The sequence below is a fragment of the Schistocerca piceifrons genome, chromosome 2 (genome assembly GCF_021461385.2).
Source record: "Schistocerca piceifrons isolate TAMUIC-IGC-003096 chromosome 2, iqSchPice1.1, whole genome shotgun sequence".
In the NCBI taxonomy this organism is placed as follows: domain Eukaryota; kingdom Metazoa; phylum Arthropoda; class Insecta; order Orthoptera; family Acrididae; genus Schistocerca; species Schistocerca piceifrons.
The window spans coordinates 308,243,402-308,270,525 of record NC_060139.1 but is presented as its reverse complement, the minus strand read 5'-3'; the positions used below and the strand labels follow the sequence as shown (position 1 = coordinate 308,270,525).

The following is a 27,124-nucleotide window of genomic DNA, read 5'->3' as shown; positions in this document are numbered from 1 at the left end:
TATTTAATCAGACAGTGTAAAAGATATGAAATCAATATCCCTCAACTCAACAGTGCCAAGTGTATTATATTTCTTTGGATCAAGACAAAAGCAACACTAGGAATAAATCATTGAAACAACAAAATTATGCCACAGATACTGTACAACACAAATACATGAAGTTTCACACTATTACAAAAAACTGCACTATCACAGAAAGCATTTTTTTAAGTCACTAAAAAGGGGAATAATGTTTAGTACACGAGTAAAATATTTTTTTTTTCTTTAACTATGTTTCATCCACCACCAATACGCTCGCTGATTATTATGTGACTGGTAGCTATTCCCACCAGGATCGATTTTTCTGTTACTCTTACTCTCCTAGCCCCACGAATCGCAGTTGGTTTTTGGCCTCGTCAAGTAAACTCTTTCATAGTATTCTGTCTTCAACATCTTCTCCCCTTGCTCCCAGTACTTTGAGATCCTTGGCAACCTGGTCTCTCCATCTCATTTTCGGCCTGCCTAGAGGTCTTTGTCCTTCCAGTTTATTCTCTGAGATTTCTTTCAGAAAAGATCCCTGCTCTTTTCTAAAGACTTGGCCAGCCCATCTTAGTCTCCTTGTCTTGGCTTCCACAACTACATCTGGTTCATTGTATAGACCTTCTTCTCTGCCATTCTCCTCCCTCACAGATTGGTTCAAATATCTTTCGCAATACGTTATTTTTGAAAAATTTTATCTTTTCTCCATTTATTTATATGTTCTCCATATTTCTGCCCCATATAGTAATACTGGTCTGATTATGGTTTTACATATTCTTACTTTGATTCCTCTTGAAAAAATTTGAGATGGTAGTAGTTTGTTGAGTGAGTATGATGTTCTGGATGCAGCTCTGATCCTTGCCTCTATTTCTTGCTTGTCATCATTTTTGTTTTTTACTACTACCCCCAGATATTTAAACTCATCTGCTTCTTCAAACATGTGGTTATTGATCTGCAGAGTTTCCCGTGGTTTTGTTCTGTAATTTCTTTCTACCCTCATGAATTTTGTTTTCTCATCATTTACTTTTAGTCTAGATTTCTTTGCTTTTTGAAAGTCTCTTTGCCAGTATTTTAAGGTCATCTGGATTTTCAGCAATTAGTACATCATCATCTGCAAAGGCCACTACATTTATTTTTGTTCTAAGGGCTCCTACTTCACTAACTGTGTTCAGCACTTCTTGTATTACAATGCTGAACAAGAAGGGTGATATTCCACCTCCTTGCCTGACTCCTGTTTTATGTCAAATGCCTTGGGATATTCTCCACCCATCTTCACTACCCCTTTTGAGCCTTTCAGTGTCACTTTCACAAGATTTATAATCTTCTTTGCTATTACGAATCCCTGCATTTTCTCCCACAACTTATCTCTGGATGTATTCTCACAGGTTTTCTTAAAATCAACAAATAGTATTGCCATTGTTTTGTTATACTCCCAATATTTGGATATGGCTTCTTTCAGTATGAATATCTGGTCAATAGTTGAATGATTGTTCACACACCCTACTTGTTTCTCATTTAGTATCTCTTTTAATTATGGATCTAATTTTTTCTGGAGGACCTTGGAGACCACTTTCAAGGCAGTGCTAATTAATAAAATGCCTCTGTAGTTCCTGCATTGTTGTTTGTAGCCTTTTTTATGAATTGGTTTATTATTGCCTCTGTCCACTCCTCTGGCATTCTTTCTTCATTCCAGAGGTTCATAACAAGTTTTTGTATTTGTTATTCAATTTTTATTCCTCCTTTCTTAAACAATTCAGCTGTTATGCCACCTCTCCCTGGAACTTTGTTGTCTTTTAGTATTTTGATTGAGTCTACTGTCTCTTTCATTGTTGGCAGTTCCACGAAGGAATCTACACTCTCATAATCACGTTGCTGCTCCATATCTCCACTTCCATCATCAACACTTAGAATCTCCTCAGAATATTCTCTCCAAATTTCCATACCTTTGGATCTTTTCAGAACTGTGTTGCCACTTTTATCTTTAATGCCATAAATACATGGTGTATATCTTTTCTTGCAAAATCTGACTGATCTGTAAAAATCTCTTGCATTCTCTGCACTTTTATCCTCCTCTGTTCTTTTGATTAAACTATCCACATGTTCTCTCTTTTTCCTTCTGAGACGACTTTTAGTTTTTCTATTAACATTTTCATATGCTTCTTTACTTTCGCTGGAATCCTCTTATAGGTGTTTTTCCTTCACTGCTTTTCTTTTTCTCACATTCTTCTGAAAACAATGGATTTTTCTTCCATCTTTTTCTTTTTCTGTCTCTGTTACTTCTATATATAATGAATTTTCCATGTTTATCAAATGACCAATTTCTGGTACCTAACTGCTAACACTTTTCTACAGTGCCACATAAATTATCAACCAGTCTTACTCTTTACACACAGATTCAATCAAATGACCAATTTCTGGTACCTAACTGCTAACACTTTTCTACAGTGCCACATAAATTATCAACCAGTCTTACTCTTTACACACAGATTCAATGAAATTCAATAAAAAATTTAAAAAAAAAGGATGTAAAGAAATGTGATACATGACTTTCTATGGTTACCAAAAAGTTCAATTTTGTCACCATTGCTGTAGTACTTAATCAAGTGCTGTGCCAATAAACCATCATTATCTTCATCACTCCAGTACCCCCAGCAAAATTTGTGTTTCATAAATTTTAAAGATAACAACACAACAAAGTTTAGATCAGTTGGTCAGTATTCACATCATTTTTCTTGAACTTAATTCTATACGCACAGAATCCTGAACATTTTAATAAATACATGTTCACACCATTCCCAGAAACTAATTTACTCTTTCTAATGTGTTTAGAACTATTGTAAATAGAAGAGTTCTCTCCAAACAAAGATGGATGTTTGCTCATGAATCAAACACAGAAAAAAATAGTGAGCATCATACCTACAGTAAAATTCAAAATTACAATCCCAAATCAGTTTCTGCCTCTTCTTCTTATTATTTCATCCAAGCACTTACAGTTTCATGAAACAACATAATATAACCAACACTATTAACAGAAGCACAACTCACCTGTATGACAAACTTGCCAACATTTGTCGCATAATCCATTCCGGAGTGCCTTCTGACTGCAGCCACTTGTTGTAACAGTGATCAACTTATTTCCTACAAGCCATGTCATTGACTGTCCCCCGCTAAGGAGAAAATCAGCAGTAGGCAGCCTGGGGGGTGAAAAAATTGTTGCTTAATTAATTTTCAATAAAGCCTGCAACATCCATATGTTAGCTCCAGTGCAAAATAAAGGAGTAAAAAATTATCACCCACAAAGGAAATATTGATGAAACAAACACTTAAAAAAAAGAACAACATTATAAAGATGTACATTACTGGCAGACACATTTTCAAATTACAATGAAATAAAAATGGAAATAATCACCTCTTTGGTACAGCATAACATGTAGAAAATGTATATCTGGCCATTAGATCAATGCAGGTCTCTGTAAGTTCCACATGAAAAGTCATCAGAGCTTCATCAATTGGTGGTTTGAGATCTGACGAGCGGGCGGCAGCAGCTGCGGGACCACCTGCTGGCGGTAATGCCCTCAGGTTACGCCTGCTGCTGTGCTCTGTGAGGCTTGAACTACGCTTTCGGCTTGATGAATCTTCATTTACTATGTCTGGAGCCTTCATTAACTGGCCTTCTTCAAATGGTAACAACACATTTGCTCTCAGCCCCTACAGATTTTTGAATATTATAGTCTGCACCACAAATTTAGAGGAAAGAATAAAATTTACAAAAAAATCTATAAATTTCTTACATAAAAGTAAGATAATGGAAATTCATTGGTGGAATATTAGTCATTTAAGGAGTAAATATAACAACTCACTGAATAGACAACACACTCAGAGGTGTGAAGGAGAACATGCAAAACCTCTTAAGTACGGATCTATGTTGTGCTGTGTGATGGCTCATTAAGTGAGAACAAAATTTATAGCTCACAAACCTAACTATTTTTCCAGTAGAAGAGAAGAGTCATTAAGAGGAACATAAATGGAGCTGAGAACACTGTTGCTTTTGGACGAATGCTTATTCAGAGCTATAGAGTAAACATACACCTGTCCAGCTCCATTGTACTAGCTCACTACTTTGTGCCAGGAGAGACTGAGGCCAGATGGATTATACGGAATCAAAAGATGTGTTGCAAGGACAAATCCCAGCTATGTAATTTTGGGGAGCTGATGCTGAGCCAAAGGATCCAGACATGCAGCCACTGAAATCGAGTGTGTTGTACTTAGAAGCATATTCTGCTACTGGGTGGCCAACTCTGCTCTTCAACAAATTTTGACAATTAGCAACCATTGTGGTGGGCAAGATGGTACTCAAGTCCACATGAAACACACTGCAGAAACTACAGCAGAGTTGGTATATGACATAGCTGCTTTCACAGGTGGCCCTGCCTCTGATAGGAAAGAATAAGCCTGTACAGGACTGGAGTAGGACATGTTGGACGAGTATAGACAGATCTTACACCTAAATCTTCCACCGCGGTATGACTCACGTGGCAAGGAGATGGTAGCTGACAGATGTAAGGACGGACTAGGACACTGTGTACACTGGGAAGGCAGCAAAATAGTGACATCAGCATAGATCGAAATTGTCCTTGCATCACATCCATCATTCCTGTAATCCTCCAGGCCTCAATCTCCGCTACCACCTCCCAGCTCAATCCCTGCCCCATGAACAGAACTTCATTCATTCTGCACTTTACCATTTTCCAGTCTCCCTCCCTCCCCCCCCCCCCTCCCCCCGTCCCAATCCAATCAACAACAACATTGTGCATTGCAAACAACTCCCCCTACCTGTGGCTGGGAAGAGCTCAACTGTGAAACATTCTGATGCTGTTCACATGCTGCCTTTAGCTCCCAGCTGTCAGCCACCTCTCCTCAACCCTCCCTCCCACTACTCCCCTTCTTTGCTTCTCTTGCCCATTCCAGTCTTACATCCACATCCGTTATCCCAGTCAGGAAGAACCACCATTGTCGTACTTCACAATTTTCAATCACAGTCACGGTTTATATAGAGTTAACACAACCCTGCCTATGTGGCAATCTTTTAGTGTCAAAGTCACATTGAGAGTGTGCCAAAGTGCTGGCCAATTTCACAGCATTTTCCCTCCACACACAAAGGTATTCAATGAATTGACACATGATAAAGTGTCAGTCTAGGCAGACAGCAATAGGATTACTGCAAAACAGCATGTCCAGTGTACCATTGTGACTGTATTGGCAGCCATCTCTGAATATGACCTGCACGATGTTGCACCAAGTGTTTCACATTGCAGCCATTCACCCTGATGGACTTTTGATTGTGAGTAATTGTCAAAAACTAATTTCAGAAATTTTTATGATCTACTAGCGCCTTTACAATAGAACTATTATAAAAATGTTACCATCGTCTAGCAGTTAAGGTATTTTGCTGCTGTACTGAAGGTTGTGTGTTCGACTCCCTTCATATGCTATCTGTATTACATGTTTATTGAAATGATTGTACTCACTATTACTCATGCATTTTTTTTCTTTTTTTTTCTTTCCTTTTTAATATAAGTTTTGAATTACTAATCCTCTGCCGCATCATTTTAATTACCATATTAACTTTTTTATTTGCTCGCATATATACTTCCTTTTATTCTCTTTTCATTTTAAATCTCTGACCCAGTGATTGGAATTGTTCTTATTTGTTGTTGTTGTCGTGGTCTTCAGTCCTTAGACTGGTTTGATGCAGCTCTCCATGCTACTCTATCCTGTGCAAGCCTCTTCATCTTCCAGTACCTACTGCAACCTACATCCTTCTGAATCTGCTTAGTGTATTCATCTCCTGGTCTCCGTCTACGATTTTTACCCTCCACGCTGCCCACCAATACTAAATTGGTGATCTCTTGATGCCTCAGAACATGTATTACCAACCAATCCATTCTTCTAATCAAGTTGTGCCAAACTCCTCTCCTCCTCAAGCCCATTCAATACCACCTCATTAGTTATGTGATCTACACATCTAATCTTCTGCCTTCTTCTGTAGCACCATATTTCGAAAGCTTCTATTCTCTTCTTGTCTAAACTATTTATCGTCCATGTTTCACTTCCATATATGGCTACACTCCATACAAATACTTTCAGAAACGACTTCCTGACACTTAACTCTACACTCAATGTTAACAAAATTTTCTTCTTCAGGAACACTTTCCTTGCCATTGCCAGTCTACATTTTACATCCTCTCTACTTTGGCCATCATCAGTTATTTTGCTCCACAAATAGCAAAACTCATCTACTACTTTAAGTGTCTCATTTCCTACTCTAATTCCCTCAGCATCACCCGACTTAATTCAGCTACATTCCATTATCTTCGTTTTGCTTTTGTTGATGTTCATCTTATATCCTTCTTTCAAGACACTGTCCATTCCGTTCAACAGCTCTTCTAAGCCCTTTGCTCTCTCTGACAGAACTACAATGTCATCGGCAAACCTCAAAGTTTTTATTTCTTCTCCATGGATTTTAATACCTACTCCAAATTTTTCTTTTGTTTCCTTTACTGTTTGCTCAATATACAGATTGAATAACATCGGGGAGAGGCTACAACCCTGTCTCACTCCCTTCCCAACCACTGCTTCCCTTTCATGTCCCTCGACTCTTATAACTACCCTCTGCTTTCTGTACAAATTGTAAATAGCATTTCGCTCTCTGTATTTTTTCCCTGCCACCTTCAGAATTTGAAAGAGAGTATTCCAGTCAACATTGTCAAAAGCTTGCTCTAAGTCTACAAATGCTCGAAACATAGGTTTGCCTTTCCTTAATCTTTCTTCTAAGATATGTCGTAGAGTCAGTATTGCCTCACGTGTTCCAACATTTCTAGGGAATCCAAACTGATCTTCCCCGAGGTCGGCTTCTACCAGTTTTTCCATTCGTCTGTAAAGAATTCGCGTTAGTATTTTGCAGCTGTGACTTATTAAACTGATGGTTCAGTAATTTAAGAAAACACATCTGACAACACCTGCTTCCTTTGGGATTGGAATTATTATATTCTTCTTGAGGTCTGAGGGTATTTTGCCTGTCTCATACACCTTGCTCACTAGATGGTAGAGTTTTGTCAGAACTGGCTCTCCCAAGGCTGTCAGTAGTTCTAATGGAATGGAATGATGTCTACTCCTGGGGCCTTGTTTCCACTCAGGTCTTTCAGTGCGCTGTCAAACTCTTCACGCAGTATCATATCTCCCATTTCATCTTCATCTACATCCTCTTCCATTTCCATAACATTGTTCTCAAGTACATCGCCCTTTTATAGACCCTCTATATACTCCTTCCACCTTTCTGCTTTCCTTTCTTTGCTTAGAACTGGATTTCCATCTGAGCTCTTGATACTCATGCAAGTGGTTCTCTTTTCTCCAAAGGTCTCTTTAATTTTCTTGTAGGCAGTATCTATCTTACCCCTAGTGACATAAACTTCTACATCCTTACATTTGTCCTCTAGCCATCCCTGCTTAGCCATTTTACACTTCCTGTTGATCTCATTTTTGAGACATTAGTATTCCTTTTTGCCTGCTTCATTTACTGCATTTTTATATTTTCTCCTTTCATCAATTCAATTCAATATTTCTTCTGTTACCCAAGGATTTCTACTAGCCCTCGTCTTTTTACCTACTTGATCCTGCGCTGTCTTCACTACTTCATCCCTCAAAGCTACCCATTCTTCTTCTACTGTATTTCTTTCCCCCATTCCTGTCAATTGTTCCCTTATGCTGTCCCTGAAACTCTGTACAACCTCTGGTTTAGTCAGTTTATCCAGGTCCCACCTCCTTAAATTCCCACCTTTTTGCAGTTTCTTCAGTTTTAATCTACAGTTCATAACCAATAGATTGTGGTCAGAGTCCACGTCTGCCCTTAGAAATGTCTTACAATTTAAAACGTGGTTCCCAAATCTCTGTCTTACCATTATATAATCTATCTGATACCTTCTAGTATCTCCAGGTTTCTTCCATGTATACAACCTTCTTTCATGATTCTTGAACCAAGTGTTAGCTATGATTAAGTTATGCTCTGCGCAAAATTCTACTAGGTGGCTTCCTTTTTCATTCCTTACCCCCATTAAATATTCACCTACTACGTTTCCTTCTCTCCCTTTTCCTACTATCGAATTCCAGTCACCCATGACTATTAAATTTTCGTCTCCCTTCACTATCTGAGTAATTTCTTTTATCTCATCATACATTTCATCAATTTCTTCGTCATCTGCAGAGCTAGTTGGCATATAAACTTGTACTACTGTAGTAGGTGTGGGTGTCGTGTCTATCTTGGCCACAATAATGCATTCACTATGCTGTTTGTAGTAGCTTACCCACACTCCTATTTTTTTATTCATTATTGAACCTACTCCTGCATTACCCCTATTTGATTTTGTATTTATAACCCTGTATTCTCCTGGCCAAAAGTCTTGTTCCTCCGGCCACCGAACTTCACTAATTCCCACTATATCTAACTTTAACCTACCCATTTCCCTTTTTAAATTTTCTAAGCTACCTGACTGGAATACTTTGTTTCAAATTCTGAAGGTGGCAGGGGTAAAGTACAGGGAGCGAAAGGCTATTTACAATTTGTACAGAAACCAGATGGCAGTTATAAGAGTCGAGCGGCATGAAAGGGAAGCGATGGTTGGGATGGGAGTGAGACAGGGTTGTAGCCTCTCCCCGATGTTATTCAATCTGTATATTGAGCAAGCAGTAAAGGAAACAAAAGAAAAGTTCAGAGTAGGTATTAAAATCCATGGAGAACAAACTAAAAACTTTGAGGTTTGCCGATGACACTGTAAATCTGTCAGAGAGAGCAAAGGGCTTGGAAGAGCTGTTGAACGGAATGGACAGTGTCTTGAAAGGAGGATATAAGATGAACATCAACAAAAGCAAAACAAGGATAATGGAATGTAGTCGAATTAAGTCGGGTAATGCTGAGGGAATTAGATTAGGAAATGAGACACTTAAAGTAGTAAAGGAGTTTTGGTATTTGGGAAGCAAAATAACTGATGATGGTCGAAGTAGAGAGGATATAAAATGTAGACTGGCAATGGCAAGGAAAGCGTTTCTGAAAAAGAGAAATTCGTTAACATCGAGTATCGATTTAAGTGTTAGGAAGTCGTTTCTGAAAGTATTTGTATGGAGTGTAGCCATGTATGGAAGTGAAACATGGACGATAAATAGTTTAGACAAGGAGAGAATAGAAGCTTTTGAAATGTGGTGCTACAGAAGAACGCTCAAGATTAGATGGGTAGATCACATAACTAATGAGGAGGTATTGAATAGAATTGGAGAGAAGAGGAGTTTGTGGCACAACTTGACTAGAAGAAGGGATTGGTTGGTAGGACATGTTCTGAGGCATCAAGGGATCACCAATTTAGTACTGGAGGGCAGCGTGGAGGGTAAAAATCGTAGAGGGAGACCAGGAGATGAATACACTAAGAAGATTCAGAAGAATGTATGCTGCAGTAGGTACTGGGATATGAAGAAGCTTGCACAGGATAGAGTAGCATGGAGAGCTGCATCAAACCAGTGTCAGAACTGAAGGCCACAACAACAACAACAACAACAACCACCTACCTGCCCGATCAAGGGATCTGACATTGCATGCTCCGATCCATAGAACGCCATTTTCTTTCTCCTGATAACGACGTCCTCTTAAATAGTCCCTGCCCAGAGATCCTAATGGGGGACTATTTTACCTCCAGAATATTTTACCCAGGACGCCATCATAATTTAACCATACAGTAAAGCTGAATGCCCTCGGGAAAAATTACAGCTGTAGTTCCCCCTTGCTTTCAGCCGTTCGCAGTACCAGCACAGCAAGGCCATTTTGGTTAGTGTTACAAGGCCAGATCAAACAATCATCCAGACTGTTGCCCCTGCAACTACTGAAAAGGCTGCTGCTCCTCTTGTCTGGCCTCTCAGCATATACCCCTCCGGTGTAGTTGCAATTACGGTATGGCTATCTGTATCGCTGAGGCAAGCAAGCCTCCCCACCAATTGCAAGGTCCGTGGTTCATAGTGGGGGTGTTTTTATTTATTTATCATAATATTTAGACATTTTAAAATACTGATCTATCAATTAGAAAACAAAAGACAAAAATAACTTATTTATATTGACTGTATGATGGTGTCAAAAACTGATTTTTCATTACAAGATGTAGATATTTTTGGAGAATAATAATAATACAAACATATAAAATAAATTCTTCTCACACCATGGACGAAATAACACAAATGAAGATTTAAATGAAAGAAGATTTTATACATAAAATGAAAACATGAAAATGCGTAATGACTGGATGAAAATATAAAATGATAAAAGGGAAGAAATTAACTCAAAATAAATACATGCAAGTAATGACAATCACATGAACATAGTTTCCAAAAGAAAAAATTAATAAAACGAAGAAAAAAATGAGAGCAAATAAAAAGTTTATATGATGATTAAAATGATGAGTGAAAGAATTAGAATTGATATTTTATTTGAATAAAACAATAACCACAGTTGAAATATATTAAAAGAAGATGCTGTGACTTACCAAACGAGAAAGCGCTGGTAGATAGACACAATAAAAAACACACACACAAATTTCAAGCTTTCGCAACAAACGGTTGCTTCATCAGGAAAGAGGGAAGGAGAGGGAAAGACAAAAGGATGTGGGTTTTAAGGGAGGGGGTAAGGAGTCATTCCAATCCTGGGCGCGAAAAGACTTACCTTAGGGGGAAAAAGGGACTCGCGCGCGCGCACACACACACACATATCCATCTGTACCTACACAGACACAAGCAGACATATCTAAGGGCAAAGAGATCCGAAATGTGAAATAATTTGGGTGAAGGTCACGGTTAAAGCAGGCTCAGACATGGTAATTGGATGTCTCTATAGGCCCCCTGGCTCATCAGCTGTTGTGGCTGAGCACCTGAAGGATAATTTGGAAAACATTTCGAGTAGATTTCCCCACCATGTTATAGTTCTGGGTGGAGATTTTAATTTGCCGGATATAGACTGGGAGACTCAAAACATTCATAACGGGTGGCAGGGACAAAGAACCCAGTGAAATTTTTTTAAGTGCTTTATCTGAAAACTACCTTGAGCAGTTAAACAGAGAACCGACTCGTGGCGATAACATATTAGACCTTCTGGTGACAAACAGACCCGAACTATTTGAAACAGTTATCGCAGAACAGGGAATCAGCAATCATAAAGCGGTTACTGCATCGATGATTTCAGCCATAAATAGAAATATTAAAAAAGGTAGGAAGATTTTTCTGTTTAGCAAAAGTGACAAAAAGCAGATTACAGAGTATCTGATGGCTCAACACAAAAGTTTTGTCTCAAGTACAGATAGTGTTGAGGATCAGTGGACAAAGTTCAAAACCATCGTACAATATGCGTTAGATGAGTATGTGCCAAGCAAGATCGTAAGAGAGCCACCGTGGTACAAAAACTGAGTTAGAAAATTGCTGCGGAAGCAAAGGGAACTTCACAGCAAACATAAACATAGCCAAAGCCTTGCAGACAAACAAAAATTACGCGAAGCGAAATGTAGTGTGAGGAGGGCTATGCGAGAGGCGACCAATGAATTCGAAAGTAAAGTTCTATGTACTGACTTGGCAGAAAATCCTAAGAAATTTTGGTCTTATGTCAAAGCGGTAGGTGGATCAACCAAAATGTCCAGACACTCAGTGACCAAAATGGTACTGAAACAGAGGATGACAGACTAAAGGCCGAAATACTAAATGTCTTTTTCCAAAGCTGTTTCACAGAGGAAGACTGCACTGCAGTTCCTTCTCTAGATTGTCGCACAGATGACAAAATGGTAGATATCGAAATAGACGACACAGGGATAGAGAAACAATTAAAATCGCTCAAAAGAGGAAAGGCCGCTGGACCTGATGGGATACCAGTTCGATTTTACACAGAGTACGCGAAGGAACTTGCCCCCCTTCTTGCAGCGGTGCACCGTAGGTCTCTAGAAGAGTGTAGCGTTCCAAAGGATTGGAAAATAGCACAGGTCATCCCTGTTTTCAAGAAGGGACGTCAAACAGATGTGCAGAACTATAGACCTATATCTCTAACATCGATCAGTTGTAGAATTTTGGAACACGTATTATGTTCGAGTATAATGACTTTTCTGGAGACTAGAAATCTACTCTGTAGGAATCAGCATGGGTTTCGAAAAAGACGGTCGTGTGAAACCCAGCTCGCGCTATTCGTCCACAAGACTCAGAGGGCCATAGACACAGGTTCACAGGTAGATGCCGTGTTTCTTGACTTCCGCAAGGCGTTTGATACAGTTCCCCACAGTCATTTAATGAACAAAGTAAGAGCATATGGACTATCAGACCAATTGTGTGATTGGATTGAAGATTTTCTAGGTAACAGAACGCAGCATGTCATTCTCAATGGAGAGAAGTCTTCCGAAGTAAGAGTGATTTCAGGTGTGCCACAGGGGAGTGTCATAGAACCGTTGCTATTCACAATATACATAAATGACCTTGTGGATGACATCGGAAGTTCACTGAGGCTTTTTGCAGATGATGCTGTGGTGTATCGAGAGGTTGTAACAATGGAAAATTGTACTGAAATGCAGGAGGATCTGCAGCGAATTGACGCATGGCACAGGGAATGGCAATTGAATCTCAATGTAGACAAGTGTAATGTGCTGCGAATACATAGAAAGATAGTTCCCTTATCATTTAGCTATAAAATAGCAGGTCAGCAACTGGAAGCAGTTAATTCTATAAATTATCTGGGAGTACGCATTAGGAGCGATTTAAAATGGAATGGAACGATCTTATAAAGTTGATCGTCGGTAAAGCAGATGCCAGACTGAGATTCATTGGAAGAATCCTAAGGAAATGCAATCCGAAAACAAAGGAAGTAGGTAACAGTATGCTTGTTTGCCCACTGCTTGAATACTGCTCACTGGTGTGGGATCCGTACCAGATAGGGAAGATAGAGAACATCCAACGGAGAGCAGCGCGCTTTGTTACAGGATCATTTAGTAATCGCGAAAGTGTTACGGAGATGATAGATAAACTCCTGTGGAAGACTCTGCAGGAGAGACGCTCAGGCTTTTGCTAAAGTTTCGAGAACATACCTTCACCGAAGAGTCAAGCAGTATATTGCTCCCTCCTACGTATATCTCGCGACGAGACCATGAGGATAAAATCAGAGAGATTAGAGCCCACACAGAAGCGTACCGACAATCCTTCTTTCCACGAACAATACGAGACCGGAATAGAAGGGAGAACCGATATAGGTACTCAGGGTACCCTCTGCCACACACCGTCAGGTGGCTTGCGGAGTATGGATGTAGATGTAGATACCAGCACAGAAGATTCTTTTACATATACTTAAGATGCCCGTGGCCTAACAACTGAGTTTACTTATAAATGGGACACTGCAACACTGCTGAAAGAGAATCTACACACCCATGACATCAACCTCATAGTGGGAAATGGAAGTTGAAAACTCTGAATAGAGAGAGAGGGCAGTATATGGCAGAAAGTTGCAAAGAAAGACCCAAAAGCAGGAACACAGGAATAGGCAGCAGGTAGCTTGATATCTGCTTGTTAACAAAGATGGATCAAAAGGGAGTGTCACCTACACTGATCACCCACAATATTACGACTACCTACTTAACAGCTGGTATGTCCATCTTTCACATGGATAACAGTGGTGACATGTCATGGCTGGAGTGAGCTGGCACCATATCTGCCGCACAGTCTTTTTGTTGTGCCTATCTGCGACTCAGCATCTCCTCTATATGGTGAGTAGCAACTTTCCTTTTCATAATATTGTTACATTCCCCACTCTACACGTGGACAAGATGCTCACTGGACTACATGCACTCTGCATGTTTCTGACTAGCAGTCATCCCTCACCAGGTGAATATTAGCAGTAAGTTGGTGGTCATAATGTTTGGGCTGATCAGTGTATGGCAATGCATCGAAAAGCAGACAGCACTGCACCACCACATGATCACATCCTTTATCAGATTGGCGGCTGGACGGAATGGCTGCCCACTCAGAATAATTGACTGCAGCACACATGTGCTGTGTGTAAGATGCACTATCTGCACACTCAGGAAGCAGACGACACATTCTCCACCAAATGTCCTTAAACCATAAACCACCCAGACATTCACAATGGTTTTTAATGTCTAAATAGCTTCATCTCTTATAAGTACCTTAGTACAGTATGGAGTGAGGATTTAGGGCACCCAACACAGAGGTTTAGTAAAACTTAAAAACCACAAAATCACACTATCACTCATATTTTAAATTTGTAAACACAGGACAGAATAACAATGACTAAAATAACTACTAATAATAACTGTTAAGAAGATACTGATGTCTCCCACACTAATATTAGATAAATTTCTGTAACACACATTTTGTACTTTATTATTTTATTTGTAGCTGTTATTTTTCAGCAACTGTAGTGTATATTTCAGAATAAAATGCAGTCATTAGTTGCAAATATATTTTTATTCCCCTTTATCAGTTCCAGCAAATTAATTTGTTATCTTCAGAAACTTAGTATTGATTTAGCAAATGTCAGTACCTTGTTCATAGAAGCATAATGCCATGATATGTCCAAAATCATACACATCATATGTGATTATTGTAAACACTCATCAACAAATTGATAATTTACAGTAACCGAATCACATGTATATACATGTCAGCTTGATGGTCTTCAAATAAATATGCCTTGTTGATCTCTATTCCAAGCCCCAAACTCTAGCTCCATGAAATAGGGTGAGATGTCTATCGACCCTATGCAATAATTTTTCTTACAGGGGGCAGTGTAGCCTTGGTTGGAAAACTCATGCCATTATGCTTATTGCAACATTAGAAGACAGACATCAATTCATAACTAACAAATGTGGTCAAGTTGTGGAAGCTGAATTTTCATTGAACAGAATGTAGTAGGACATTGATAATCCGGTATGCCAGATTACCAAGTTCGCATTTAAAAGCCTGTATTAAAAAACCCTTTAGTTTCAATGTACAAATACAATTAACTTATTTATTAATCACAACACGAGAGTCTACACTATAAAAAAATGGAAGTATGTATTAATACCTTACTGCTCTATTAAATCAGTTTAGGGCTGAAAGTTTTAGAGAAGTTTAATATACATAATTTTTTTTTTTTATATTCCAACTAACACACAAAATAAGCACCACTGATTTGAAAAGATCAAGAACAAGCTAATTAATAAATATTGTTACCAAGAATTTGGTGCAGTTTAATTGGAATCTTTGTCTTTAGGAATAGCACAGATATTTGACACTCTCAAGGGTATGGAATATGTCAACTGGCATCTGCCACTGTTGGTTTAGCTGAAATTTTATTCTGAGTGCTCTGGAACATCACTGAAATGCTAACTGGACTAAGCACTTTCTTGACAAAAATTATTTTGTCAACTGGTATCTGCCACTGTTGGTTTAGCTGAAATTTTATTCTGAGTGCTCTGGAACATCACTGAAATGCTAACTTGCTTCCTGGACTAAGCACTTTCTTGACAAAAATTATTTTGTGTGATGTGCATATTCATAATTTCAGAAGCATTTTATTGTTGGCTACTCTCAGCGAATTTCACATAAGTGTTTAAGGCTTCTGCAGATTCAGCTCAGAGATGTGAGTTGTACATGTTTCATCGTCATCACTCACCATTTCTGGTGCTTCCTGTGGGTTGAAAACGCTTAGTAGTATTACATCATCAGTCATTTCTTCTTAGAAAGCTAAATTTGCATCATTTCAGTCCATTCATCAACTTCATCTTATGAAAATACAGTCAGTTCATTAGTGTAGTTGAATTTATAACACAATTTCAGAGAAAAGAGTTGTCAGTTCATTATCATTTACATTGGTTTCCACCGTGGCTTCTCTGACCAGTTTAGGCCACACTTTCCTCCAGGTCTTGTGCAATGTTGTATTTTTCACAGAAGTCCAAGCATTTGCAATGATGAAAATAGCATCATTAATGTTAAAATTGTGTTGAAACTGTTGGACACCACAATCCTAGCTTAGCAGCTTTTGCACAAAAATTCCTCTGTATCAGCACTTGAAATTTTGTACGATCCCTTGGTCCACGAGTTGAATTAGTGAGACGACATTGACAGGAAGACATGTGCAAAAAAAGTTTATGATGTGTGTTGGAATATCAGGTCTTCCGGATTATCAAGGTCTTACTGTATATTGTTGCACTTCTTAGCAGCAAACATTATGCAAGTAATTTATCCTGTGTCTGGACATCTAACTAGAAATTTCATATTATTACTAAAAAGACTGTATTTAGAAATTGTTAATGTATCAACTTAATTGAAATGTACACATCCTCTGAATACATATAAACATTATATTGAAATGTAGTCTATTTTACTCACTGTAGTGATGAACCTCACAAAGTCACGTCGGAATGGTAGCCGACACTTCAGAAACCATACAGCAATAACATGATGGGCCAATGACACAGTGTAATGATTATATTTAAAAGGGTTAGTGTAAGGCAATGAAATTGCAAACACTGACATGTACTGGTCTCCAACAAAGCTGCCAAACACTTTTGGTAGTCTTGTCAGTGCTGGAAAATAATTTAAAAAAGAAAAGGTTAAATGATGATGGAATTGTGGAACTGAAGAAATTATTATACACAACAGAAGCTGTAATAAGACTCAAATAATCACTTAATTAAGATAACTGTCAACAAGCATTTCTGAAAAATTCATAACATATTGTTCACTGACCTCCAGCATCTATAATTGCAGCTGATCAAGCACATGTTGTTACAAAGACAACTTTCAACACAGAACTGCTGCCTATTTTGACCAAGTTCTCTATACACAAAGAGCATATGACTGTAGTATCACTGTAGAGATGACTCTCACTACGTCACAACAGGACAGCAACTTACACTTCAGAAACCACACTACAATATTGTGATGGGATGGGTCAGTGATGCAGGGTTGGTTCGGGGGAGTGGAGGGGGGGGCGAGGGGGGGGTTAGGGGTTGTTGCGCGGGTGAAAATCCTAATGCCACCTCCTTTTAGACTGAGGGAACACCTGTACAGATGGCCAGGGACACAGTTACTCAGTATCTCTTGTGAAAAGGAAAGCCCTTCCAAGTAAGTGTCAACAACCCCTTAACAGGGTGGACAAACTGCACGATGATAGAAGCTCACACTCATGTGCCTGAAGCGGGAAACTGTTCATAAATGGATAAGAGTTTATTAAGGCTAACAACATAGGATGAGGAAGACAATAGCATAAAAGACCCAGTGGCACCCGTTGTCTCATTGGACAAATCTTGCATGCATGGGAATTCTCACTTGGATCTCTGGATGGAAAAATTCTCAGATGTGTGCTGCATGTTAGAGAATAATAAGGAGAGAAAAGAGTATCTGGATTGAGAACTGGAAAATGAAAAGTAAGAACACAGAATAGAGAGTGTAAACTCGAAAATATGATGAGAGAAATGAAAATGTGCAACATTGATATCTTTGGACTAAGGGTGTCGATAAGGAGAATACGAACATATAGACTATGAAGTAATATTAACTGGAGGCGAAAAAAATAGAAAATGGTACTGAATATACAGGGGTACTCCCAAAAGTAAGGTCTCCTATTTTTTTATAAACACAGAACTCTGTTTGTGTGGCAGTTGGTCACACTGTTAGGAATAGTGCTTCACGCACTGTGTGTAAACATGCACACGCCGCACTGAGGCGCTCAGTCTTGGCTTGGCAGCCATTGAGAATGGAGCTCCCTTTGGATGTTACCGCCAAGTGCGAATTGCACGCAGTTATTCGGTTTTTCAATACAAAGTGCACTGCGCTGATTGAAATCCATCATCAATTGACGGAAGTGTGTGGTGAGTCATGCATGGATATCAAAAATGTTCGTAAGTGGTGTAGAGAGTTAGCAGCTGATCGGACCAAAATTCATGACAAACAAAGGAGCAGGAGACCATCAATTTCTGAGGAGACAGTGTTGAAGGTTGAGCAAACCATGCACGAAGATCGGCCGATCACCCTGGATGATCTCTGCACGTTGGTTCCCGAGGTTTCTCGAAGCACCGCTCACAGAATTTTAACAGAAATATTGAACTTCCAGAAGGTGTGTGCAAGATGGGTGCCAAGCATGCTGACTGAGGACCACATGCGGTAATGAGTTGATGCTTCTCACGCATTTCTTCACCGCCTTGCAGCCAAACAGGACAACCTTCTGGACTCAATTGTCATGGGTGATGAAACCTGGGCATACCACTCTACACCTGAGACCAAGCAACTATCACACCACTGGCCGCATCCTTCTTCGCCAAAGCCAAGGAGCTGGCGGCAAGCTGGTATGACATGGGCATACAAAAACTGCCACAGCATCTACAAAAATGCATTGACAGAAATAGTAATTATGTCGAAAAATAGCTAAATGTTCAAGCTGTAAACTGATGTAAACCATTGTAGAAATAAACAGGTCTATGTACATATAAAAAAAATAGGAGACCTTACTTTTGGGATTACCCTCATACAAGAAAAAAATTTCTGTGGACATTAAGGTGTGTATATGCAAATAAATACTTCCGTATTTTCAAGAACAAGAGTGGAAAAAGATTCACCAGTGGTGCTCCACTTCCGGCCACGGTCGTCTTGGTATACAAGAAGGTAACCAATTCAATCAGAGAAGTCACCTCCATAAGCAACAGGCTAATGACAATACACCTACAATGCACCAACAGGAGATATACCATGATCAATATACATACCCTATCGACGGGGATAGTGATAAAAAGACCCCAAATCAAAAGAGGAATTCTGGGCAACATTATACACAATGATGGCCAAGATCTCCACAGGTACCATAAAACCATCAGATACACATAGAGGAGTTTGACACAAAAAAGATCATAGAATCCAACATAAAGCAGGAAAAGGGAAAGACAACAATCAAACATGAGAAGAATTCCATAGGACAATTACACAAAAAGCAAAATAACTGATACCACAGAAAAAGAACACTAAACATCCATGGTGGGACTCAGAGGCAAAAATCTCCAGAAAACCTATATTGTTACAACAAATCCAGAAAACAGGCAGCAAAACTCTTTAGGCAAACCAAGTACATGAAGGACCAACTGGATGCTACAGATGAAAATTTCCACAGCCACAACACAAGAGAATTCTACAGGACTTCCACAAGGGACATCCATGGGAAGACAGTTCAAAATGTATGATTCAGAAAACAAGATGGAAAACCTGCATTTCTAATCAAGAGAACTGTCAGGAAGTGGCACATTATTTTACTGACCAACTTAACTGACCTGCACCTGAAGCAAGATTCCCAATACAGGACTGATCCTCCACTCACCTAGAATCACTCCCACCAACATGCAAATCCAAAAACATACACTTACATTAAAAAAACAACAGGACACCTGGTGTATATGGCATCATTGCAGAACTACTAAACCTCGGACCAAAGTGTTTTCAGTAACTTACACAAATAATCACAACCACCTGCAAAAAGAAAGACTTCATACCGACTGGAAATGTGCACTTATCCACCTCCTGTACAAGAAAGGAGATAGGGAAAATGTGAACAACTACAGAGGAATCTCCCTGTTCCAAATCACCTACAAAATTTTCTCAGCATGCTTACTCTACAGAACACAAGAAAAGTTCGAACACAAAACTGGTGAATACCAGGCAGACTTTTGCCCCAGTTGTTCATGCACAGAACAAATCTTCAATCTGAAAACAGTTCTAGAATACTCCAATCATTTGCACTTTCACAGATTTCAAGAAAGGATACGATTCTGTTGACCAACAATCCTTGTTCAACATCTTAGAACAACATGGACTCAATCCAAAAACACTATGACTATTCAAGACAGACACTCGGTGTCACAACATCGGAAGTTAAATTCATGAGTGACATCACTCACTAACAGAATTCTGAAACACATACAAAGGGTCAAGTCAACAACACCATGGATCACACATGTCAAACTTGACCTAGAAAAAGCACAAAACAATCAAATAGAAATTGGAGACAGAAATGCATACGGAGACAAGATATACATGTCAGATCAATGAAGTCTCAAAGACACCAGGGGAAAAGTGGACTGAGGATAGAGAGAGACTCAATGGACAGAAAATGAGAGAATTGTGAAAGATCAGAAAGAATGCACAAATGAAGCAGAATGCTTTCTGTGATCCTATAGGGCTCGACACATAGTGTCCCACAAAGGGGCTTACACTGTTCGAACTTGACCCAATTGTGATTATATGGCGCTGTCATAATTAGCATGTGATACCATTCTTTTTTTTTCTGTTGTATACTTTCGGATGCCAGGAAAAGATGGTTGGAAAATTGTCCTTGGAGCAAAGAAAGTGGATTTTAAGGTGTTTATGGAAATTTGAAAACATGAGAGAGGTATAGAGACGATGTCAGTCAAAGTTTGATATTGCACCATGGTCTCATGTACCAATAATTAAATTATGTGACAAATTTGAGAGGGTAGAAAGTTGGTGTGATCTGAGATATGAACAGTGTGGCAACAAGAAATCAGTAGTGGATGAAACATGAGTGGACACAGTGGTAAAAGCTTCCACAATATCCCCAAAGAAGTCCATATGGCAATGTGTGCATGAATCAGGTGAACGCAAATCAAGTGTTCACTGCATTTTAAAGCAAGCAAAGTGGAAACCCTACATTCCCAGCTCTATTCATGCAATGAATTGGGTGACACAGATAGGCACCTCAAATTTTGTGAATGAATTTGTAATGATGAAAAGCTGACTGATATTGTTTGGTCTGATGAGATGACGTCTAAATTCAATGGAACCATCAATCGCTGTTCTGTGTGTACTGGGCAAGAGATGATGATCATGTTAAGGAAGAACAAGCTGTTAATCTTCCTGGGTTATCAGTGTGGTGTGGTACGTATATCAGAGGACTTTTAGAGCAATTTGTTTTTTGAAGGAACTGTGATAGTTGTAAAGTACCATACTCTGTTGCAGGAACAAATTTTGTCAGCTGTTCCCCAACTGTAGGGAGATAAAAATTGTTTCTTTTCATCACGTCTGTGCACCATCACATTACCATTGTGATGTGCAGCAATTCCTGGTATAAATGTGTTGAGAGATGGACAGGTCAATGATGATGTGTTGGGTTTCCATCCAAATCTCCTGATATAATGCTGTTAAGACTTCTTTCTGTGCGGAACTCCAAATGATACAGTCCATGTCACAAAGACACAAATGGTGGGTGACATGAAAGAGGTGACTGTGACTGCCTGTGAATCCATTCCAAAGGCAACCAAAACACGTGTGTTGATCTGTCCCTCAACAGTGCAGACACTGTAGTGCTCCCCATGGAGGATATTCTGAGCATCTTCAACAGTAAAACATCATCAGTACTGTCGTGACCCTCCATGTAACTTAAAATTCATAGTTTTTGTTATTTTTGTTTGAGTTATTTAAGTTCAAACACTGAGGTGTAACATACCATGTCAGCAAAGTGATGTTTTACACAGTGTTTTAGTATTAATGAATAATGATTGCCAAACATGCAGTTAGTTTTGATTAGTTTGTTTATGAAGTTTGGGCACATGTATTGCAAGACTTCATATTATCTGTGCAAGTAACCGAGCATGGATGGACACAGTGTTCCTGCACAATGGGGTAACACCAGCAGTTTGGTCAGTGATTACTCCTGGCAGCTGTGTCCCCTGCCTTGGAGATATGCTTCACTCTATGGAATATAGAGCACACCACAACAATGGGTTGCGTTGGGAAAGAGAGAGGAGAGAGTCAGTCTGGTATGGAGTCTAATGGTGTGTTAACTCTGAACTATCAATTTGCATTACTTGATGTGATTACGAAATGATTATGGCAGACAGCTGTATGGGGTTTTCAGAGACGGACTTCTCTTATTTACTAGCATAATGGAAATAGATTAGCAAGGTTTCATTCCTTGCACAGGCCAAATTATACATGAGACGAAGTGCACAAAAGGAAGAAGGAAGATATCAAGATGAGATATACACTCCAAGTAAGCAGAGAACATCCAACAGAAATCTATGAAGAAAATTCAAAGGGAAAAGTAAATACCATAATGATGAGGGGGGAAAAAAGGAAGGGAGCAAGGAACATTATAGAGTTTAATGTCCACTGACAGAAGGAAATCAGATGCACCCTTTCAATGAAACCCCCCCTAGCATTTGCCTTAGGTGATTTAGGGAAATCACGGGAAACCTAAATATGGATAGCTGGAAAGGGATCTGAACCATCGTTGTCCTGAATGCAAGTTCAATGTGCTGAACACTACACCACTTCACTCACTATATAATTATGGGAGACTGGAGTACCAAAATACACTCCTGGAAATTGAAATAAGAACACCGTGAATTCATTGTCCCAGGAAGGGGAAACTTTATTGACACATTCCTGGGGTCAGATACATCACATGATCACACTGACAGAACCACAGGCACATAGACACAGGCAACAGAGCATGCACAATGTCGGCACTAGTACAGTGTATATCCCCCTTTCGCAGCAATGCAGGCTGCTATTCTCCCATGGAGGCGATCGTACAGATGCTGGATGTAGTCCTGTGGAACGGCTTGCCATGCCATTTCCACCTGGCGCCTCAGTTGGACTAGCGTTCGTGCTGGACGTGCAGACTGCGTGAGACGACGCTTCATCCAGTCCCAAACATGCTCAATGGGGGACAGATCCGGAGATCTTGCTGGCCAGGGTAGTTGACTTACACCTTCTAGAGCATGTTGGGTGGCACGGGATACATGCGGACGTGCATTGTCCTGTTGGAACAGCAAGTTCCCTTGCCGGTCTAGGAATGGTAGAACGATGGGTTCGATGACGGTTTGGATGTACCGTGCACTATTCAGTGTCCCCTCGACGATCACCAGTGGTGTACGGCCAGTGTAGGAGATCACTCCCCACACCATGATGCCGGGTGTTGGCCGTGTGTGCCTCGGTCGTATGCAGTCCTGATTGTGGCGCTCACCTGCACAGCGCCAAACACGCATACGACCATCATTGGCACCAAGGCAGAAGCGACTCTCATCGCTGAAGACGACACGTCTCCATTCGTCCCTCCATTCACGCCTGTCGCGACACCACTGGAGGCGGGCTGCACGATGTTGGGGCGTGAGCGGAAGACGGCCTAACAGTGTGCGGGACCGTAGCCCAGCTTCATGGAGACGGTTGTGAATGGTCCTCGCCGATACCCCAGGAGCAACATTGTCCCTAATTTGCTGGGAAGTGGTGGTGCGGTCCCCTACGGCACTGCGTAGGATCCTACGGTCTTGGCGTGCATCCGCGCGTCGCTGCGGTCCGTTCCCAGGTCGACGGGCACGTGCACCTTCCGCCGACCACTGGCGACAACATCGATGTACTGTGGAGACCTCACGCCCCACGTGTTGAGCAATTCGGCGGTACGTCCACCCGTCCTCCCGCATGCCCACTATACGCCCTCACTCAAAGTCCGTCAACTGCACATACGGTTCACGTCCACGCTGTCGTGGCATGCTACCAGTGTTAAAGACTGCGATGGAGCTCCGTATGCCACGGCAAACTGGCTGACACTGACGGCGGCGATGCACAAATGCTGCGCAGCTAGCGCCATTCGACGGCCAACACCGCGGTTCCTGGTGTGTCCGCTGTGCCGTGCGTGTGATCATTGCTTGTACAGCCCTCTCGCAGTGTCCAGAGCAAGTATGGTGGGTCTGACACACTGGAGTCAATGTGTTCTTTTTTCCATTTCCAGGAGTGTATATAAATATAAGCAAAATAAGATATGTGGGGTATATGGACTTGAAAAAATAAACAAAAGCAGAGAGAAGAACTAATAGCCTTCAGTGATTGCTCTGATACCTGGACTGCAAATGTTTTAAGAACTATCAACATGGATTGTATATTAGGAACCCTCGTGGTGATGCTGCAAGATAACAGATAAATTATAATCAACCAAAGATTCAAAAACATGATCAAAAAGACACTGACTTTCCCTGTGTCAGACGCTGATACAGATCATAACATGCTGGCAGCAGACACAAAAAAAAAGGTTGGAGCATATTAAAAGAAGATAAATGTTAAGAAAATAGGATGTGATAAAGTTGACCACTGAATCTGAGGCCTTCAAACCAGGGAGAAAAAATGAAAATTCAGCAGACTGTATCAAAGTACAGGAAAAAGGAATATAATTAATATCATAATCCTGAAAGCTTGCGAAAAGGAGGTTAAGAAAGAAGGAAAAGAGCTACCACTATCCACCACGTCTGCAACAGCCTCTAAAGTTCCACCCATCCCCTCACAGCTGACAAACCTTGCCTCCCAGACCTACTACCCCCCTTACAAACTCCCTCCCATCACCATATAGAATTCGGAGCCTAAAGAGACCCGAAACAGCGTCATAAACCTTTCCTCCAAACACTTAATCCCAGTCCTTTTGCCCCACTCCCAAATTCAATTATGCTGGACTTGTTAAAGACCTTCTTGCTTCCTTGCAATCCTTACGGTGGAAACACTTTATTGCCACCAACCTTATCAACCAGACTCAACCTAAAACTAAAGTTGAATCCTGCCTGACTCAGTTCATTCCTCCATCAAACTGTGATCCACCTTCACTGCCCTGAAACCACCCTGTTAACTTTCCAGAATTTCCATCGTTCCCAAATCTCTCAACATGCACGCTAATCTTACATCCGCAGAAAGAACTGCAATCTAGTACCCAAAACCTGATCCTGACATTATAATCTTACCTGCTGACAAAGGTTCCACCACTATAGCTTTGAACCACAATCATTACCTCGCAGAAGGACTCCACCAGCTGTCAGATTCATCCACCTACAAACTTCTGCCACAGTGACCCCATTTCAGAAATCTAACAGGATTTCCAGTCTCTCCTCAAATCCTTAGGCCCATCCCAGAACCTCTCCACAGATCTATCTCTCACTGCATACCTACCACTCCCCACACTCCTACCTTCTACTTGCTTCCTAAGGTCCATAAACCCAACCACCCAGGATGTCCCATTGTGATCAGTTACTGTGCACCTGCTGAGAGAATCTCTACTCACACAGACCAACACATTCCACTTATTAGCCACACTCTACCCTCCTATTGAAAGATAACAACCATTTACTCCAACTCTGCATAAATGACGTTCATTTACCACCAAGTGCCCTGCTTATCACTATTGATGTCATTCCCTTTATAACAACATCCCTAATGCCTAAAACCTTGATGCTATTGAACATTATCTTTCCCAACACCCAAAGAATTCCAAACATACAACCTCCTTCCTGACCACCGTGACCAACTACATCCTCATCCACAATTATTTCTCCTTTGAAGCACTACCTATAAATAAATCTGTGATATAACCCCTCACATGGTTCAGATTCACTGATTACATCTTCGTGATCTGAACTGGGGCTGAGGATACCCTATCTACATTCCTCTAAAACCTCAACACTCTCTCCCTCGAATGAGATTTTCACTCTGCAGCGGAGTGTGCGCTGATATGAAACTTCCTGGCAGATTAAAACTGTGTGCCCGACTGAGACTCGAACTCGGGCACACAGTTTTAATCTGCCAGGAAGTTTCACTCTCTCCCCCATTCACTTCACCTGGTTCTCCTCAATCCAATGAGCCACCTCCCTCAATATTGACTTCTACCTCAAAGAAGCTACATCAGTACCTCCGTCCATATCGAACCTACCAAGCACCAGCAATACCTCCACTTCAACAGCTGCACTCCATTCCATACCAAAGAGCCAATTCCTTACAGCCACGGCTGTCGTATCTGCAGTGAGGAGCAGACCCTCTCAAAATATACACAGTTTCTCACTGAGGCCTTCGCAGACCGAAATTATTCTCCCAACCCTTTACAGAAACAGATCTGTCCCGTGTCTCTCCAGTCACCCACCACCTACCCAAGTCACACCGTGAGGCCACAGAAGAACATTCCCCTATGACTCGCTACCACCCAGGACTGGAGCAAATTAATCACATTCTTCACAGGAGTTTTGACTACCTGTACTAAACGGCCTCCTATTCCACCAACGCACCCACAGTCTTTTTACTTATCTCCTTTTTTCTGCTTTCTTTCCCCTTCCCTCCTCCTCCTCCTCCTCCTCCTCCTCCATCCTCCATCTAACCACTGAATTGTACCTGGTTACCATAGAATCATCCCACTTCGTAGATGTTTGCTACCACAAGCAGCACTTTACCGTCCACTAGCCCTGACCTGCTATTCCTCCCCCTCCCTCCCTCCCTCCTCCTCCTCACCCCCCCCCTCCCCCTACCCACGTTGCTTCTTCTCCCATTATGCACAGTTGCTATCAGTCTGTCCTTGGCAATGAGACACAGTGGTTATTTATGTGAGTTATGTTTGTGTTAATATGGGTGTGTGTGTGTGTGTGTGTGGGGGGGGGGGGGGGCATTGTTTTACTCCAGAAGAAGGCCTTTTGGCCGTAAACTTACTTGCCCAGCTTGTCTGCAATTCAACATCTCCACTATATGGTGAGTAGCCATCTATCCTTTTCCTAAAACTGGTTTTTTTCTAGTGTCATTTCTACAAATTTTTACTGTTGTTAGTAATAGCCATCAAACATTACAATTTTTGAAATTAAGTTTCCACTTACTACTTTTCTAAGAATAGCAACTGGTATTTTTTTCTCTCTGCCATAACCAAATAGAAGTAGTTTATTTGCCTTCCACTTTTCTTGCATATCTGTAACTTCCCATTACTTTAATGTATTATAATTATTTGCTGTGTTTTGGTGTTATAGATTTACACTACAAATTATATTAAGGTGGAGCTATGCCAAATACAGATGTTAGACAAGTATAAAAATAATCAGCAACCACAATATTCCTAATGTCTAGCTTTTAGAACCATGTATTACATCTTCATGGGCGGAAAGATGGAGAGGACAGGTCCGCAGAACCCAGAGTAATAGGGTTCCAATTCGTATGAGGAGGAAGAAAGGCAAAAGACCCTAGTAAAAGTTGTAAGCTT

At 40.6% G+C, this 27,124-nt stretch overlaps 1 protein-coding gene across 2 annotated transcripts in view; it reads right to left on the bottom strand.

The window, feature by feature from the left end:
- LOC124777176 (tuberin) overlaps positions 1 to 27,124 on the bottom strand; it is a 299,285-nt gene that overhangs the window by 140,750 nt on the left and 131,411 nt on the right. For both annotated transcript variants that reach the window (XM_047252485.1, XM_047252487.1), the window contains exons 15-17: positions 16,462 to 16,658; positions 3,428 to 3,726; positions 3,064 to 3,212 (exon numbers count right to left, since the gene is read on the bottom strand). In XM_047252485.1, the coding sequence (XP_047108441.1) occupies positions 3,064 to 3,212; positions 3,428 to 3,726; positions 16,462 to 16,658 (645 nt within the window). The remainder of the gene's footprint in view (positions 1 to 3,063; positions 3,213 to 3,427; positions 3,727 to 16,461; positions 16,659 to 27,124) is intronic.